This window comes from Xylocopa sonorina, chromosome 9, assembly GCF_050948175.1.
Source record: "Xylocopa sonorina isolate GNS202 chromosome 9, iyXylSono1_principal, whole genome shotgun sequence".
NCBI classification, from domain to species: domain Eukaryota; kingdom Metazoa; phylum Arthropoda; class Insecta; order Hymenoptera; family Apidae; genus Xylocopa; species Xylocopa sonorina.
The window spans coordinates 3149707-3168024 of NC_135201.1; the positions used below are offsets into that span (position 1 = coordinate 3149707).

General features: G+C 39.6%; 3 protein-coding genes across 5 annotated transcripts; 2 read left to right on the plus strand and 1 right to left on the minus strand.

The window, feature by feature from the left end:
- The first annotated feature begins 408 nt into the window (after window positions 1-408).
- Zuc (Mitochondrial cardiolipin hydrolase zuc) lies at window positions 409-8222 on the plus strand. Of its 3 annotated transcripts, none has more exons than XM_076901496.1 (4): window positions 409-679; window positions 757-941; window positions 1055-1319; window positions 8143-8222. In XM_076901496.1, the coding sequence occupies exons 1-3, from the start codon at window positions 426-428 to the stop codon at window positions 1312-1314; spliced, it is 699 nt and encodes a 232-aa protein (XP_076757611.1). In that variant the 5' UTR covers window positions 409-425; the 3' UTR covers window positions 1315-1319; window positions 8143-8222. The 3 variants fall into 3 exon arrangements, with proteins under 3 accessions (XP_076757611.1, XP_076757610.1, XP_076757609.1); XM_076901495.1 differs by lacking the exon at window positions 8143-8222 and adding an exon at window positions 5473-5575; XM_076901494.1 differs by lacking the exon at window positions 8143-8222 and adding an exon at window positions 3586-3745.
- Window positions 3770-8281, minus strand: Meng (serine/threonine-protein kinase meng-po). Its single transcript, XM_076901484.1, has 2 exons — window positions 8150-8281; window positions 3770-6298 (listed from the first exon to the last, which is right to left on the minus strand). The coding sequence occupies exon 2, from the start codon at window positions 6296-6298 to the stop codon at window positions 5135-5137; it is 1164 nt and encodes a 387-aa protein (XP_076757599.1). The 5' UTR covers window positions 8150-8281; the 3' UTR covers window positions 3770-5134.
- Window positions 8282-15982: 7701 nt separating this feature from the next.
- Window positions 15983-17984, plus strand: LOC143426847 (uncharacterized). The gene is made up of 2 exons (XM_076900528.1): window positions 15983-16279; window positions 17567-17984. Exons 1-2 carry the CDS (start codon window positions 16142-16144, stop codon window positions 17885-17887), a joined length of 459 nt encoding a protein of 152 aa, XP_076756643.1. The 5' UTR covers window positions 15983-16141; the 3' UTR covers window positions 17888-17984.
- The last annotated feature ends 334 nt before the right edge of the window (window positions 17985-18318 follow it).

Genomic DNA, 18318 nt, shown 5'->3' on the forward strand with positions numbered 1-18318 from the left:
CTACAGTATAGTAAAACTGCGTGTGTAAGTAATTCGAATTGAACAAAATTTTAGTACTATTGCTTTCGAAAAGTTGGAGTGGACAAACGATTAGAGTCTAGCTTTCACTATGTTATAGATTACAAAAGGTAATATTTCAGGTCTTCTTTAGACAATTACTATCAGTCTCTAGTTTTATCGTAAGCGTTCATTAAGGTTCGAATTTATTAAAATTTCGAAAAAGACCAGAGAGTCCAAGAAGCAGGAGAAATAAAGAAAAATAAGTGAAAAACTTTTCTTCTCTTGTCAATTTTAATTTAAGAATTACAAAATGGCACTTTTATTGCGAAATTTACCAAAAATAGACTCTCATTGTTTTCCCTTCTCCGACCCGCCACTTTTTTTCTCATTCGAAAATGCATTTGAAAGTTTCTAGAGAGAAAAGAATGAAAAGCAATAAAATTCTCCTAGTAGGGGGAATAGTTTTATCCTCTGAGCTTATTTGGCATATATATAAAAGATTCTATAAACATCGGAATGTATCTATGAGTACCTGTAAAGTATCGAATGTGAACGATCATGAACCGAAAGAAAAGATTTCAGAGGTAATGTTTTTTACGGAGGACTCCAGTCTGTGCCGGACACATTTTATTAGCAATATCGACTGCGTCAAAGACAATTGTTCAGTACGATATCTGAGGTAACGAGTGATTTTTGGTCGTATTTTACACATATTTTGCTAACGTTTTCTTTCACAGTTAACTAATAATATTGTAGAAAGTTGGAAAGCTACATAAATCATGCACAACAAAGTTTGGATGTTTGCATGTACATATTAACTTGTCACCTGCTAGCGACTGCAATTGTAAATGCGCATAAACGGGGCGTACTTGTTCGAGTAATAATGGATCGGCATATGGCAAGCCACGCTGCCTCAGACACCGCTTTGTTCCATAATAATGGTATATGCGTAAAAAAAGGATAGTTCGGAACTGCATTTCGCGTTTGATCGTCCATTATCGATAGTATTTTCGCTGACTGTTTTGCTCAAACGTTGAAACTGTGTGCATTTCAGGTATTGCCATTAAATTAGAACATCTCAACGGTCTGATGCATCACAAATTCGTGATCGTGGACAACGTCATGGTAATTACCGGTAGTACGAATTGGACGATGACTGCGTTTTTCGGAAACTTCGATCACGTGCTGGTGACTAATCAACGTACATTGGTGAAGCCATTTGTCGACGAGTTCAACCGATTGTGGAAGACATTTTCAAAGTCTTCAGAAAATTTGGACTGTCTGTTGAATCCATCAGCTGATAACAGTTCATAATGTTGGTGAGTAGTAATTCTCCACAGTTTTCCATTCCGATACTCGAACAATTTTTCACTTGAATACTTATCAAGTATCCCTCCTGGGTACATACCTAACGAGACACGAAATACGAGAGCGTTTTGAGAGCGCTGCTTTGACGTCAATGTAACCGAAAGAGAGGTCGTAAAACTTGAAACTTCACATGTTAACGGTATGAGAGGTAATAGCATATGCCAGTGGTTCTTAATCTGGTGTCTGTGACGTCTTCCTAGGCGATTCATGAAGGTGTCAGCGCGGTGCAAGGCAACTTTGGGACTTGAGAACATATATCTAGTTGGGGGTGGCTGTGTTGGGTCCAGTGTCATCAATAATTATCTCCGTTAAAAGTCTCAAATCGTAATCACGCTGTATTGCTTGTACAGACTGTACCATTAACTAGGTGTGCATAGCACAACTCTGCGAGAAATAAAGCATGAAGGAAGATAAAAAATTAAAAAAAGGTCACTGGCTTTCGTTGCGGTGGGAAAGTCGTTACGGTTGAAAAAGGATTGACGGCACGAATAGTGTGGCCAGAACGGGTCTCTGGTGTAAAAAGGCTAAGAAACACTGGCGTATGCAGAAGTAAGCATTTGCAGGATAGGATGGTATCGTGCGTGCCATCGGTCAACACGTGAAATAGCACGGAACGCCGCTACGAACACGGGTCGACGTGTTGTGCCCCGAGTCGACGTGACGCGTGATTACTTGCCGCTCTCATCGGCTGATAAAAGTGGAACATTGTCCGTATATATAAATAGGTTAGCCTGTATGAAAATAGACGTCGGGCTGTTGGACCGGAGGATCGATGACGAGAGATTCCCGACGACGAGCCGTCCGTTGCCTCAACTTTCTACTACTTGGAAATTCACGGTCTCAGTATTGTTGTCACTCTTGGAACACTATTGCTTCATTCTTTTACTCGTTACTTTAACTATATTCGCAACAAGGAGTAAACGTGGGATTTTAATAGAAATGTTTCATTTTAATATCCAAGAATACATGAGAACGTGGAAGTGAACAAAATATGTATGTTGGGTGAAATGAAACATTGAAAATGAAATATTATTATGTTTCTGTTCATTTCTATCTGTATGATATCTTGTTTTTTTTATGTGTCCTCTACTTTGAAACAAAACATTGAACGAAACATTACTTGTGTTAAAATTCCACGTGTACATTTAATACTACATTTTACCATGAACGACAGAAATATTCGATCACAGGTTCGAGTAGGTACGTTATGGGATAATTACGTATTTCTGTATCTACCAGTGGTTGTGCACATGCTTCAGCACGAGGTAAATACGTTCACGCGTTGTAGAAATCACATGCGTACGGTCTGTGAAAGCAAAGGATCAAGAATAACCGCGCGTCGTGTAGAAATAGATGCGCGCAAGCTCGAAATACACATTGTATCCAGATACGATAAAAGCCGGATGCACGTTGGCGCAGTTTGACGTTTGGTAATCTGTAATCTGTTTTTCTCTGTATCACGTCCACGTCAATAGTGCGAACGCATTAATATTTAGGAGAACGCATTGTTCCCTATTCGAATTGTTACCTCGCTCTCTTCGCTCGAATCGTTTCCGAAATGCGGTTGCCAACGATTCCGCGAATTCTGTTTCTCTCTCGAATCTTGTAATAAATTTTCCAATTCTACTTTGGTTTCTACCCCGAATTGAATCAAAGCGACATTCGTACGCATTACGCGTATATCTTTTTGATTAAATAAATATAATTAAGTTTTTCTAATAATAAAGTTATTTTAAGATCTAATATAAGGAAAGCAGGTTTGAAATATATTTGGTAGAAATGCTAGTAATTTAGTTATATATTACGTTGTACTCCAAAGAATTTCTATCATTAGGAATTTCTCTGATTCCTGATCTTATGTTAGGACCAAACAGTGTCGAGGGAATATTGTGTTCTATATTTTCTCTTTACAAGTTTATATACCGTTTGTAAATTTGTTATTCTGCTTTTTGTTGTATTTTTACCTTCCATTTGATTCGAGAAACATACATCCGCGATTCCCTTTCCTAAGCTAGGCGATTAGATATAGTATAGCAGATTTGTACGACTTTCAACAACTCGAGGGAGAAAAATAGGCGTCTCGTGGGTCAAGGGTGTGTCAAATCGGACAAGTGGCACGTTCGCAATACCCGCGAGGCTTGCGGATTTGGGAAAAGGAAGGGGTAAAGGTCAAGTATTCCTTGATAGTACTCTTAGTTGCTCTCTTTTCCGTTTCAGATTCGCAGCTAGTAAAGAACAACTAGAAAGAGAAATGTTACGCACATGTAGCCAGGTATTCACGCGAAAGGCGGAACCACCCTCTATTACAACTACCTTCACTACGAAGAGAACAGATCCTTTTTAGCCAGAGAATGCTTGTAGGAACAGGAGGAGAGAAAGAATATTCCAGGAGAATACTATCTTTTACAGATTCTATCGCAATCGTTTATATTTAATGCGTTTATTTCGATATTTGTTTATATGTATAGAAAACATTGCTTCGCGTTAACGAAGGCCTAACGCGTAGTCTTTGCACGTTTCTTCCCTTCTTCGATACAACTTCTATACGGTTGCTAATTACAAATCTCACGTGCCACGTAGGGGAAGAACCGTGTTACGTATGTATAGCCTTTTGTTTCGTGGTAAGATAGCTCTACCAAAGTGTGTGTACACCACCGATCGTTTCTATATATATTGTATATATATATTCGCACCTTCTACCGATAAATTGCTAGAAGAATATATGCGCGCTATGTATATGCATACGCTCTATCGCTTAAACGACACTAGATTAACCGCTTAACAAACTCTGGTTCGAGTTCACCTAAGATCGGTCCGCCTCCGTTTCTCGAACATTTGGAACGTTCGTTTCGTCGCGCGGGCGTACTTTTCATTCTTTTCTTTTTTTTCCACGGTTTTTCCACGCGATGGGAACGCGAATCTTCCGACGATTTTCACGCAAGGCCTCGTACAGTGACCCCTACCGGTTACCGTTCGTTAAAAACTACCGATATAATTAATCATAACGTAATAAATTACTAGGAAATCCGCAGTCATTATTGTCTCTATAGTCGACACCGAGAAAACCACCGACCGCAGTTACACGCTCGCGTTCGCCGCAGTCTTAACGAGTTTCTATCACATTCGATTCGTATTCATTACTGGAAAAAGGTGAGGACCGCCGCGTACTTTCTCGCGGCTGTTTATTTCGTAGTTACATAGCAGTCTTTCAGGCAACTCTCGTCTCGAGGCTATTTCGCGCGAAAAGAAGTGTAGGTACGAAAGATGCTCGTGCGTGAATACATATGAAATATTAATACTATATACATTTTACGTGCGCACGACTATGTGTGTATGTGTCTACATGTATGCGTGTACGTGTACGCGCATACATTCGTCGATAATTGGTCCGCTCGTAGAGAAGATTGATGCAGTGGGAGTAGTAAAAGGGTAAAGTAGAATGAGACGAGTGTGGGTAGTTAGGTTGGACGGGAGAGAAGATGAACAGGAGGCAGGAAAGGATAGGGGCGGAGTGTGATGATAGTGAGATGGTTACACGTTCCTCGCGTGTATTCGTATCGGTCATTGTCCGAAATCTGATGCGACGACGCGCCTGTTAGTGAGAGAGCCGCTCTGCGTTCGTCGCCATTCTTTCGAATGTTGCTTTGGCACATTGTAGAGAGGACGGAGCGTTCCCGTCCCGAGCAGCGTCGTAGCTGCCGAAACTATTCCTCCGCTCCTTACGATCGCTGACGAGGCAAGGTTCGCTGGAAGCCTTTACCATCTCTCACATGTTTTCTGTACCGAGGCTACCGATAAACGCCGGTTCAGCCATGTTCGAGTCGCACTGCATCACCCACTCCCAGATCCTCTTGGTGACAACCTTCTGATCGATCGTAGTCTCGAGGCCGTAACTGTTCAGGAGCTTTCTCAGTTTGTTCTTGTTTTCGTCGACGTTACGTTGATCATCCAGAACGGTATCCAGGTAGAGCAAACTGTCGCCTCTCCTAACGATGCCCTCGCTCGCGTCCACTAACGTCGAGGTCGCGCTGTGGCTGATCTTGTTCACGCACCATGAGTCTTTTAGGTACTTGTTGATCTCAGTTACATGTGGCCTCTTTTCAGGTTTGTGCTCGAACGTCCGCCTGAAGTATCGCAATAGCCTGGGCGTGAATCGTCTGAATGTTTGCGGGACTTTGGTGGTCCTCCTTTTTAGCCACCTCTGGAAGGCAGAGTAGTCAGGATCCTGGATGAGATCAGCTGTTTGCCACGGTGGATTGCCCGTAAGACAAACGAAGAGGACGATGCCGAATTGCCAGCAATCAGCGCTCCTCTTGCACGCATACCTCTCGTTCTTCACGATCTCGTAGATCTCCGGCGGTTGAAACGGTAGCCAAGTACAACGAATCTTATTGACCAATGTTCCTTCGCGCCTGGTGCACCCGAAGTCGCACAGTTTGATCTTGGACATGTCCAACGCGAACACGAGCACGTTCTCGAGTTTGATGTCGCGATGCGCTAGTTGTTTCGAGTGAATGAAATCGAGAGCCGAACAGAGCTGACTGGCGATCCTCTTGCAGGCCTCCTCGCTTAGTCCGCCGGCTCTAACGTTCCCCGCCAGGTCCCCGTAAGGGGCGTACTCCTGGGCGAAAACAAAACATTTGTCCGCTTTGAACGCGACCGCGTACGAGCACAAAATATTCGGATGCGGACTTAAATGGTACGAGTAGTGAAACTCGCGGAAAAAGTCTTTCTCTGTAGTCAGTTCTTGGTGGACGGCTTTCAGGACGACCCTGGTACGCGTTGCACGGTGGGTCGCCAGCAGAACTTTGGCGAAACTACCCTCGCCTAATGTCTTCTCCACCTCATACTCCTTCGAAAGCTCCAACTCCTCCAGTGGGACCTCCTGCACTCTATGTATTCCGGACTCCTTTTTCTCGTGAAGTTTCATCTGTAATCAAAGCGTGGACGCCACTATTAGATACCTTGCCCAACGTTCAGGTCGATTTCTAATGCTCACGATCACGCACGCGTGTGTGTATGTGTGTGTGTGTGTGTGTACGAAAATTGATCGAACTCCGTCATGCTTCTTTTCCACCCCCCTGCGTCTAAATCGTCACGTTTGATGAAAAGTCTTTCCTCGGGTTTGCGTCATCAGCGCAGACGACCGTAAACCGTGGATGGTGTACGGCTCGTGTAGCCGATCAAGCGCAAACCACGTTTAACACTCGGATGGGTTTTCGTCAGAGAGGGCATCGCACCCTGCGCGTTTGTTGCGATTCAAGTATCGCCCTTGTCCTTGTCCATTCAAACGCTACTCAGATAAGGCAGTTCCTCGAATTATGCATTAGTGGTCAATAAAATTGCATCATTTTTCAAAATTTTCTAACTACGTTCAATTGTTTTAACATGATCATTATATTGTCATTATTGTCTACTAACATAATTGATTGTCGCTACTATGATTATTGAACAGAAACAGTGATAGTTTTGGAGCACTAAAATTTCTATGGTTACTATTGTACGGGCCGTTTATAAATCAAAGTGCATAACTTCACCTTTTGTATCTTTCTAAATCTCAGCGTGAAACCACTCGATTCGTGCTCTCCTGTGTTTTTTATTTTGTGGAATTAGTTGCTTTCCTCTTCATTGTTGACGTTACATTGTCAGGTGTGCTTTTTGTGTTATGTGGATGATATGTGTAAAAAATGAGGATATTGTTTGTCGAACGGCACGAACAATCAGTGATTCTTATTGAATATCTTTCGGAGGAAACGTATCAATTTGTCCTGATTTGGGCGCGTAGATAAAGGACGAAATACAGGGTGGAGAGGCGAGAGGAGTACCGACCGGAGGTTGGCCGGGTGAACCCAGGACCTTTTGAGCTGGCTAGATCAATAGCAAGGATTTCGCTGCGGCAACGCGCGTCAAACAACGTCTCGTTATTCGTTCGTATATTTTCTTGATTCCTGTTAGGATTTAAACTTTCAATGGATTTCGTGGAATTGTTTTCCATTTGAAACATTTATCGACTAACTCGTAGACGTCATTCCATCCCATTCGAAGCCATTTTTCTTTTGTTAAAGACGTTGATCCGCCTCGTGGGAAAACAATAGGCATTTCGAACTCTCTGGTTACGCGATTCGATTTTATTGCCAGTCATAACTGTCGTTTCGTCCCGAAATAATTCCACCTTTGATTTTCTTTCATCCACACTCCCTATTCCGCATCCGATATTTTTATACCGTTTCACGATTTTCGCGCGACTCGCAGAAGTCACATTCACCGGTTTATTAATTTTTTTTTTCCCCTGCTGGTTCTCACCGGTTCTCTCTGACAAGCTTTTTGAACGTAGTTATATTTAAAGTTTCTGTTTACCGAGGCTATTTTCACGCGTCCGAGAGATTAGTGAAGTAATATTTTGGTTTATGTCTTTCTGTGTAACGAATATTTTGAGAGGAAAATCGTATATAAAGAGGGATAAAGGGGATTGAAAAGAGAGATAGAGGGTGAGCAAAAGAACGTCAGAAACGCGAGCTTTTAATATGAAAATCAGCTTTGCGTTTACACGATTAAGCTCTGCTCTTTCTTTGTTATATACCAATTTCTATTTTATCACGTTTTTCTCGTTAACATTAATTGCATTCTGTGCCCGAATCTTATAGTGTCCGCAATCAGTATCTGTTAACGTCGACAATGAATGTTATGAGTTAACGTTTAAATGATAGGTGATAAGACACTAGCGTAATAGGTTTAACGTGTTCACTTGATAATTTTTTATTTGTATTTTTTAAGTGCTTACCACGACGCTAACAATCCTTTGGAGGACGAAAAAGGCGTCACTGGAGGCCGAAGCAGGTTTAAAGCACAAGGTTCGATTCACTGAGAAAATGTTCACGTTGCAACTTTCACGAACGATCGCTGGTCTCGATGCGTGGCCCTTGAATTACATCTTCACTGCGCCAATAACGCCGCGATACGATGTACAGGAATTGTGCACTACGAAATAATTGACTCCAAAAGTCACGATTCGTCGATGGGTCCGTACGACGGCCTTTGACTCTTCTTTTCTTTTTTGGTGCGTATTTCGCTCTGTTTTGGATTTTTTACGGAAATTGAAAAAATTGTCAACGATGGTAACGAGAAAACCGCTACGTCGCTCGATGTCACATTTTTAGCAATGCGCGTATGTCGCGTCTGGAGTCGTCGCGACGCCCTGCGCCGCTTTTATAGACCCGGCCAACGCGCGCAGACGTAGATCAGCAAAAGGTGCGGAACATCGACGCGAGGATCAAACATCCTCGTGATTCCCCGGCTTTTTTTTTCGACGATTGAACGTAGCGCTTCCTCAGATTAACAAAAATTATCGCTCCCCTTAATTGACCGTTAAATAAGGATAATTGTATTTGTTGGACTGTTCTAGAACAATGATAAGATTAGCTGTAGAAGGTCTCTCTGTGTATATAGTACACAGTATCCTAAATATCTCCGAAGATTATCGATGCGTCATTAGATCAACAGTCTATAGGGCAGGATAATACAAATTTCGATGCTGGGGGTAGAAAATTAATGATTTTTTTCTGGTACGTATTTTAAGTGGTTCTGCTTCCCCTTGATAGCACGTGCAAAAGTAGCGATTTAGAGTTCGCAGAGCAGCGGTAAAGTGTGCCTATCTAATGCCACTTATCGAAATTCAAATCGCTCTCAGTTGAAGAATAATATTTTTGCGTCTAATTAATCTCAGATTACAAAGAAATTGTTTGTGCTTTATGTATGATCGGTTAAAAAGTAGAAATACAATTATAGAATATTTATATTATGTGGAGGATGATTACATTTAAATGTTAAACAGGACTTTCATAGCTTCTCATTTGTAGCTGTATCATATTGAAACCTAGGCGGTATCTCGAGCGCACTTTGATCAAGGCAAAATGGCAGATATATCAGGATCAATTAAATTACATATACTAATTACACATTCCCCATAGTAGATCAGGCCTTTATATAAAGTTAATTTGTACACCTACGTTCCTTAAATCTGATATGAAATTGTTCAAAAAATCTTCGAACAATGAAAATTCACTACTAATACTTTTCTTGCTCGCAAGTAGTTATTTACATGATGCTAAAAACACAGTATGTCTTTCTACAAGTTCAGTTCATTATTGACAAACGTTGATCCTTTCTTCAGAAGAGACATTACGAGTAGCACTGTTACGTGCATTTATCCTATATGTAACAGTATTCAAACGAGAATCAGAGCTTAATAACCGTGGGAACCTGACAAGATTACTGGCCAAATGACACGTATTACCGATGATCAAATAATACTCGTATAATCCTGAGGTGGAATTTAATTTAAACCAGAAAGTATTTTTAAAATGTATGTCAAGTATACGATGTCCATAGGGATGGATCGTACATACCAGTGCAACGACGGCAATATCGGAGATATAAATAGAGAAAACTGTTACGATGGAAGTAGGTAATACGATGTATCGTATGTTTCGTTTCGATTCATTAGAGCTAAGTAACACCTCTATCGAACGGGGATTTTCGCGTGCCTTACCTCGTTAAACTCGAGGAATGGTGGGGTTCCGAGAAAGTTATGCTACCCTTATGTTCCTAGGTAGAAAGTGAAAATGTTCAGAACTTTTTACACGATCATAAGTTTTTTACATTTGATACTTTGTTTATGTATTCTTTCGTTCTCTTATACGTGCATAGATGTTTCATGCGTAAACTGAAATGTATATGCGTACAGTGGCGTACAATTAGTCGTAGTTTAAAATTAGAATCGGTCTTGTTTATAAAAATTTGCTCCAGACCAGCTAAACCGCGGTGACGTTTGTTCTACTCTTGTCTGCGGAAGCTAAGGATCCTCGTTCGATAGAGAGATTTGGAGTGTGTTCCGTGTGCTCCAAAGAGTAGCCAGATCAGCTACACCAGGGTTATGAAGTATTAAAGCAACAAGAATTATAGTAGAACGGCTCGTCGGAAGAACCAGATGAAGGATAATTATTGGTGCTGGTATCTAGTCTGCTTTCTGTAAGAAACGTACAAAGTGGAGTAACTGTAGTTCTACTTATATCGTGCATAGAAAAAATTTGCTTGATTCAAGTAAATATGTTTTCTCTTTAAATGAATTGACATCCATTTTCTTAGTTCACGTACATGACTAAAGTGGGATTTTTATTATCTTAAATCAAGCAAAAGATTTTCTGAAACGTAATAAATCATTTAATTCTGAATTGCGTAATTGGATTTTCTCAAAAGTCCTAATCAATTTCAAATAAATATTGGCTTAGTTTAAGCTTCAATCGTCTTGAATTGATTGTAAGTAAACATTTATTCGATTCGCGAGAACCAACTTTGCTTAAACAAATGTTTCTTCATTTCAAAGAATTTTGATGCTCTCTCTTCCTCTTTTCAATCTAACAAAATGTTTTCTTGGTAACATAGATGTCATTTATTTTAAACAAGTAAAATTTCTCTGATGCATGCTGCACGGGACACGTGGTCGTGTATCAAGACAAATCCCAACGTGTATTTTTAGTGTATTCGTCGATATCTTTAGATCATTTCTCCAAATGGTGTGATTCGTACCGAGTTTGGTACACGTTGTAGTTTGTACGAATATAAGTTTTATATATTATGTCACAAATCTCAATATATAAGGATTACATAAAGTTCTAAAAGAAACAAAATACTTGGCGAACAACATATTTTCCTGACTTTTAAATGTAAATTATGTGATAACTGAATTTTTCGATGGCTCGTTCCTCTTTCTTTCGCATCGTTGTATCATTCTCTCCAATTGTTTATCCCATTCTACGAGCAAGCATTTCTCGAATTTCCCAAATCTCTTTTTTTCTCTTTCAAATAAATAATCGATTATTCAAGTGGCATAACAAACGAAAATCGCAACTCGCTTATTCATCGTTGCCATTTTTCACTGTTTTTTTATTTATCCGCAATTTTATTTTGAAACTGCTACATTTTCTTAACTTCTCCCCTTTCTAATGCCTTATATTTGCAATTGTTCTTGGCACCCTTCGTTGCATTTGCCATTCTATGTCCTAGTCTCTTGCGCTCCTATTCTCTTTTTACAGTCTGTGCATTCTTCTTTTTTTCTTGCAATTTCTTTTTTATGTTTCTTCTTTGATTTCAGAGCACCACCTGTGCAAATGGTTTTTTTCTCTTTCCGTTTTTGTCGGTTGGTCTTCATTTATTTGGTAGCCGGTTTAAACACGGTATAACATCTCAGTCATTAAATTCGTCCAATATATTTTTGCATGGGTCTCCGGCTGCATCAAATCGTAGACCTGATTCTACATTTGTTTTCAGTACCTGGTCCACGCAGAGAATCCTGTCGATGGGTGAAAAACAGAGGCTGTTCTTAGAATCTGCTCGCGGTTCGTTTTATAGGGTGAAAGGCAAAAGACGGAGGATCGCTTGGTCCGATTCGCGAAGTACCGCGTAGAATTAGACCGCAAGCTGTGTTTAACGGAGTCGAAGCTGTTCTTAAACTAAGTCAACCAGGGGGGCACGGCTTCGCAGCGTAGAGATGAAAACAAACAAATACAAGATTGATTCTACCCGTTCGTTTACTTTGAAACTCCCGTTCTACGTCATACCCGTGTATTTTCGGTTTTCTCTGTTCCAAAAGGAAAACGAGCGCGCCGATGCAAGTCCGGGGGATGCGTGTAGGAAATGCGAATCGGCGTCGAGCAATGGCTAATTTAAGAATCGCGAAAAATGAGCCCCGTTTCGCTGCTACCGACGAAAAACGCTGATCGTTTCTGATCTCAACGATTGTCGTGCAAGATCGTAACGATTGCTGTGAAGCAGGTTAACTGCAGCACGCTTAGAACCGATTCATCAAATTGCTCAAAGAGTGCCACGTGTCTGCGATAAATCGTCGGTGAAAAAGGAAAATAAATATTGCTCTCATTGCTTCAATTGCTCCAAGAAATATTCCTGAACAAGAAGGTTGTTAGTGTCAGATATAAATTTTGAGAAAAATATCTGTCTTTATGCGCAGTTATATTGTTTTAAAATTGACTATGATACATAAAAGCTAAATATTGCCCGCATCATTGTAGTTGCTGTAATTGGAGTCGTGAAGTATTACTGAAGCAGAACTGTTTCGAAGAAAGTATAGGACCACAAGGGTACGATCCAGGATACGGCTTCAGCATTTGAAAAGGAGATGAAGAGCGATAAGTGTGTGGGTTGTACATATCAAGAAAATACCAGCAGGTCTTTAGAGGTGTCGTAAAGACCGTAGTTTCTTTATAGAGATAGGAATAGTGGTAGGTGCACCACTGAATTACATTTTCCTTTTTTTTAGAATAAAGGCGTGTCTTCTCTTACTTGTATAGAGTTAACTCTTTGGTGGCTTTTCCAGGAAATCTGCCTTACTTGCATCAGTACACAGGCTCAATCAATCAGTGAAGATTTTGGTCTACTTTGGTCCAGGTAGTCAGGTTGGTTGGTCACTTCTCTATTTAACAGAAGATAAAGGCCAATCTATATAAGGGTTTGTTTCTGGCGCGGATCTTGTGGCTTCTAGTCCTAATTTTATATAAAACTATCTACGGTTCTTTGCGTTTACATTTGAGCCATTATTCGCCATTACCGCTTTGGTGGTATTACCGAAGAGATGGATGTTCCACCCACGCTAGATTTCCAGGTTGATAGTCAGGGTCCGGTCCTCTTCATCTGTCCGTGTATATTTCGCACGTCCTGGATTAAGCGAAGCGTATCGTGGCGTTTCTGCAGTAATCGAGATGTAGTCTCTGCAATGAAATATTTACGTCATCCCGCGCTTTTATAATTAGTTCACATCTAAATATGAGGTATGCTATAGCACTTGATTAAGTTCTGGTGGTAAACTGGATGGAAATTAAATACTGCTAGGTTCCACTAATATAAACAGCTGTTTTCTAATATGGATCTTTTTATAATTCAGTTAATTATCACTGTTACCGGTAATTTAACTCGTAGATTTTTAAAAGAAATAACTGGTTACACTTTTCGATCTTTTCTTTTATTTCGTCGTATATTTCTTTTTTGTTGGTCATTTCGTCCGAACAGACGTTTCTCGAATTTTCCAACTTTATTTCCTTCGTTGAATAAATAATCGGTTACTGAAATAGCGTAATAAACGGAAATCATAAACCGCTAATCCGTCATCGTTACTTTTTTTATCGTGTTTGTTGCATTTTAAGTTATTTTTATATTGTTCGAATTATTTGTCTTAAGTTATATTTGATGCTAAAAACATTTTGTGCATATATACTTTTAAACAAACTAAAATACCACAAAAAAAAAACAAAATTGAAAGGAATATCTCCAGTAACAAGAAGACATGAGCAATAACATTTGTAATTTGTAAGAAACTGAGAACAATACAGTCTTTCGTTTTGTCGTGCTTGTTCCAAACTACGTCCTCCAAATTTATACTCTTCAATATATTCATAACTATCTCGTTATTGTTTTTGGTTGTATTTTTAATTTCGCTTTTTATGGATATCATGTTTTTGGTTTCTGTCATCAAACCAATTATTACTTTCGTTGTTTTCCTCTTGAACGATGCTTCGATTCGAACATTTTTTATCTTGCTTCTTTTTCTCCCCAAGTTTGCTTATATTCGCTTTTTTCCTCCTATTTCCCCTCTATCACCGATTCATTCCTGCTTTCTCAAAATCTTGGACAATTTCTTCCTGTCAGATTCACTCCTCCTCGTTGTTTCTTTTTTCTGTTCCCTCGCTTTCGGAGCACCGTCTGCCTCCAGACGGTCCTTCCTTTTTTCTCGCTGGCTTGCCTTCGTTCGTTTTCGATCGTTCGACTTTTACGAGCCCTGCTCGAGGATGACGTTCTCCGTTTTTCCACCCGGCTCTTATTATGTTGTGAACGTCGACGATAAAACAGACCGTTCGTGGAAGTACGAATAACAGATTTTCTGCTTATCTGTCGGGGTGTGCCTCGAGACGAACGTCACTCGCCCGTTGAATTTCTTCAAGATGTTCAGTGTGAAATTCTGCTACGTGAACTCGCGAGTCTGTTTCAGATATTTGATCCATATCGAAAGCGTCGTCGATCGCGAGAAAACCGAATGGAGCTTTTCCTGGTACCTGGTCGCGATTATTTCAGAGGGTAGAAAAGAGTGAGAAACAGTTCGTTTTCGTGCGATTCTTCGAATATCGCCTAGAATTAGATCGCGAACAGGGTTTGGCGGAATTGAAGTTCTATGTCCGTTGAAAAATGCAATATGTAGGCATTAGAGGAGATACGCGGATGCAGACGAGGCGCTAAGGAGGGGTTGAAGTTTAACTTCTTTATTGAAGTCTATGCATTATAGCAAAAAACGTGAATTATTCTTTGCTATCCATATGCAATATAATTATTGAAAAAAAGCATTCATTTATACAGTGATTTCTAATTTCTATCAAGTAAGAGTTGAACAGAAATCGAGAGCTCTAGCTATAAATACATTTGTATTTTATGATTGATTACTTGACTTTTCATACGATTAAATAGTACAAAAGGAAAGAACAGCAAAAATATATTCAGAGAAATGGAGCATTGTAATAACGAACAGTAGGATGCAGTAGGATTCGCCAAGAAAACAATGGTGTAACGGAGCCACGTTAATCGATGGAACTCGCCAGAAAGACGTAATTGTTTCCGCCAGGGAAGGTAGGGTGTTGTAGGCGTTAGACGGAGGCGCGCGTGAGAACACGTGGAGGGTAAGCGTTTATTTTTAACGATTTCGGAAAGCCCCAGAAATATCGATTGAATTTTCCAATTTCCTTCTCGATAGACATCAAACGTAAATGTCGGAACGACGTTGACCAACGGCCGAGAAGAAAGTTGAGTGTGACGTGAGAAATGTCAAGGTACACGCATAAACTTGACGTCACTGTTCCCCGTAAGTTGTGCAAGTTTACGGCGTCGAGGGACGCTTATAGTGGCGGGTAATCGCTTGGAAGAGGGTTCAAATGACGTGAATTTCTCGACGAGTACTACGCCTGTGGCACACGATTACGATCCCCCCGGATACTCAACGGTATCTGCGTGAATGTCGTTGCACCTTGAAAGATGCACAAATGATTGGAGTATACTTGATTATTGGTACTGGAGAACAAAAAATGTGTCAAACGAAGAAAACGCTATTTTAATCGTCGTTTCCAGCTGTTATACCGTGTTTCAGGGAATTCTGCTATCTTAGTTTCTCAGTTTCGTCGATTCTAGATAAATAGACGTAGCTGTGGACTCCCTGAGAGGTCAGATGATTTGTTTTACTTCGATGAAATAATATTTATACGCACGTTCAAAAGTGCTTGCGCACTTTGTACCGGAACTACTAGCCTGCGCAAACATTACGCATTCGCACCTATTATTTCAGGATAGAGACAATATACTTTAATCCCTATCTAAAAGAACCGTTGAAAACTGCAAACGATCGTCTATAGTAGATCGTCGATCTAGATATGCGGTAGGTACGACAGTTTAATTTCTAAAAGGCATGTATAAAAGATATATTCTCAGAATTATAGATACTTTAATGCCGTTATTGCTATGTTTCTTATCCTCGTTTTTCCGCTCGTTTTCCTCAAGGCGAATTATCATTATTTATCGCGGAATCAACCAGTCGCGTAGATCTTAGAGCATGCAAGAAAAGCAGGTAGACAGACACTCAGGATGCTTATCGCTAGAGGCTCAATCAAAAAAGGAAACATTTCGATAAAGATATTGCCGCAGGCGACTTTCGTGTCCGTTCAGCCTTATGGAAATAAAACGTCGATTCATGTTGTGGGACCAGTGTCCCCACGTATATCCTGTATCTACGTATATAAAAGTAACGTCATCGATGAGTCGGATCAGGGTACAGTTGAGCGCTGCTATTCGAGCGAACATGATCGAGGTAAGAGAATCGAAACGATAACAAATGAAGTATAATATGTACCTACTACGAACCTTCCAATCGATAGTATAGTTAAAAACTTAACGCACTCTCGCACTCGTCCGTCACTATATAAATTTTATTATTATGTATGTGGTATATAATTGAATGTGGTATATAAGTACCATAATTGCATGTGGTATATAAGTAAAAGGGTATAATGGAAGAGAGCTAATTGAGTTGAAAGAGAGATGATTGCAATTTCTACCATACAGTTTAAATTTAGTGCATAACACATTGACGTACTTCAATATTTAGTGCACTAATAAGTATATTTCTTATAGCTATTGAAAGAGAATAATATGATTATATATCATTCATAGAATTTATTGCTGTTTCTGCGCACAACATGAACCTATGTGCATAACAGAATAATTTTCGAGAGTCTAACATAAATCATGAAGAAATCAGAGAAATTGGCACGTCGAAATCTATAATCGTTCTCTTGCAAAATAGTAAACATGTTTCGTCATGAATACTTCAGTTGATTATATTTACAGAGTGTGTGTAAATTTCGAAGACAGATATAAAGCAACTAGTTAGTGTTATGGGTGAAGTCCGGTTCGCCAACGTTTGAAAGAAAGATTTGGAAACGTATTGGATAGGATGTAGACCTGGTCCATCACTTATGGCCTCATCATTCATTAGATCTTTCTGAGTAGGATGATGTAATATGAATTTTAGATATCCAAACTGTTGGTCTAGTCGTTGAAAATCGTGTCGATCTGGAACCTCTCCCGGACGTAGACGTGGTCTTGCATTATTTGTTATTGAATTAGAGTATATTTTATGAACTAGAGAACCGAGCAAAGATAATAATTGTGCTTGTTCTCATAACATGCGTCGATAAACGGTCCAATGATAAGAATGACTATTTTCTTTGTAGCTATATATGAAACGTAAGGATTCTACAAATAAAGTCAATTAAAATAATCGTAAAATTTTTATAGTACTATTTTTTTAAGAGAACAGTTGTTTATTTACGATATATGGTTCTTTTAACACTTTTGTACTTGATACAGTGAAAAAATATTGTTATTGATTTGCCAGGTCATGGCCAATTTTGCGTAATCTTTTTTCAACATATTTCCATGAATTCGAGGGAATGATGACATAGAATTTAACGGTGAAAGTCATGACATAACACTTTGTTACTATACTCTGTACATTTTAATCAAATGATGGGTGTTTACGCGTTCCTTGACTATGTGACCGACATGAGAAATTAATGTATTCGAATCGTTACAGATCATTGTGCTATTTATTGGAGTCGTTGGAACCTTAGCGGTTCCTGGAACGCCTGAAACCCCTTACGGTTCCACGAATATTACAAAGGACACGGAAAAGATAATCTTACCACTCCCAGGCTCTGAAAATCTGGACGAAAAGGCCATGCCCTTATCGAAATTGGTCAATAATCAATCTTCAAATCTCTCAGGAGATCAAAATTTGGCGGAGAAAACTCAGATACAACCAGAACTTCCTGGAACGAAAAATCTAGCCGAGAAACGTCTCCCTGAAACATTATTGCGAATGTTATCGCAACTTTCGGAACGAACATATCCCTGAATCAGTAGATCTTGGACAGTGTGTGGAACGATTTCATCTATATTCACCATTATCTATAAAAAGTAGCGTTAAGGAGAAGTATAAGATTTGAAACGTGGTCGTAGAAAATTTATTCGACAGACGATACTCATTTTCCTGAACCACATTCCTTTGCATTCTCCTTGGCAATTTTCTTATGTATGTTTGTTTATTTTAAGCAATCTTATTACAATGGTTCGCTTTTATGGTCCTATGAACGGTTTTATGATATATTTCCACGCTTGACACGAAAGTCGTGACTTTTGGCATCGTGACAGCGATTTTTTACTTTTCACGACAATTTATTGAAAACGAACTTAAATTTACATCAGGTTCTTGTCTTCATCCAAGGCATAAATGATTAATGCTCGTAACAATTGAAATGATTTTTTATATAAAAGCTCGAAGGAAAG

What these genes read in the sequence shown, in the direction of transcription:
- Zuc (XM_076901496.1), top strand. Translation starts at nt 426, where the DNA reads ATGAAAAGCAATAAAATTCTCCTAGTAGGGGGAATAGTTTTATCCTCT. An exon ending in TGTTCAGTACGATATCTGAG is followed by an intron (nt 680 to 756) that starts GTAACGAGTGAT and finishes ATAATATTGTAG; the next exon opens with AAAGTTGGAAAGCTACATAA. An exon ending in CGCTTTGTTCCATAATAATG is followed by an intron (nt 942 to 1,054) that starts GTATATGCGTAA and finishes TGTGCATTTCAG; the next exon opens with GTATTGCCATTAAATTAGAA.
- Meng (XM_076901484.1), bottom strand. Translation starts at nt 6,298, where the DNA reads ATGAAACTTCACGAGAAAAAGGAGTCCGGAATACATAGAGTGCAGGAG.
- LOC143426847 (XM_076900528.1), top strand. Translation starts at nt 16,142, where the DNA reads ATGGAAATAAAACGTCGATTCATGTTGTGGGACCAGTGTCCCCACGTA. An exon ending in TTCGAGCGAACATGATCGAG is followed by an intron (nt 16,280 to 17,566) that starts GTAAGAGAATCG and finishes GAATCGTTACAG; the next exon opens with ATCATTGTGCTATTTATTGG.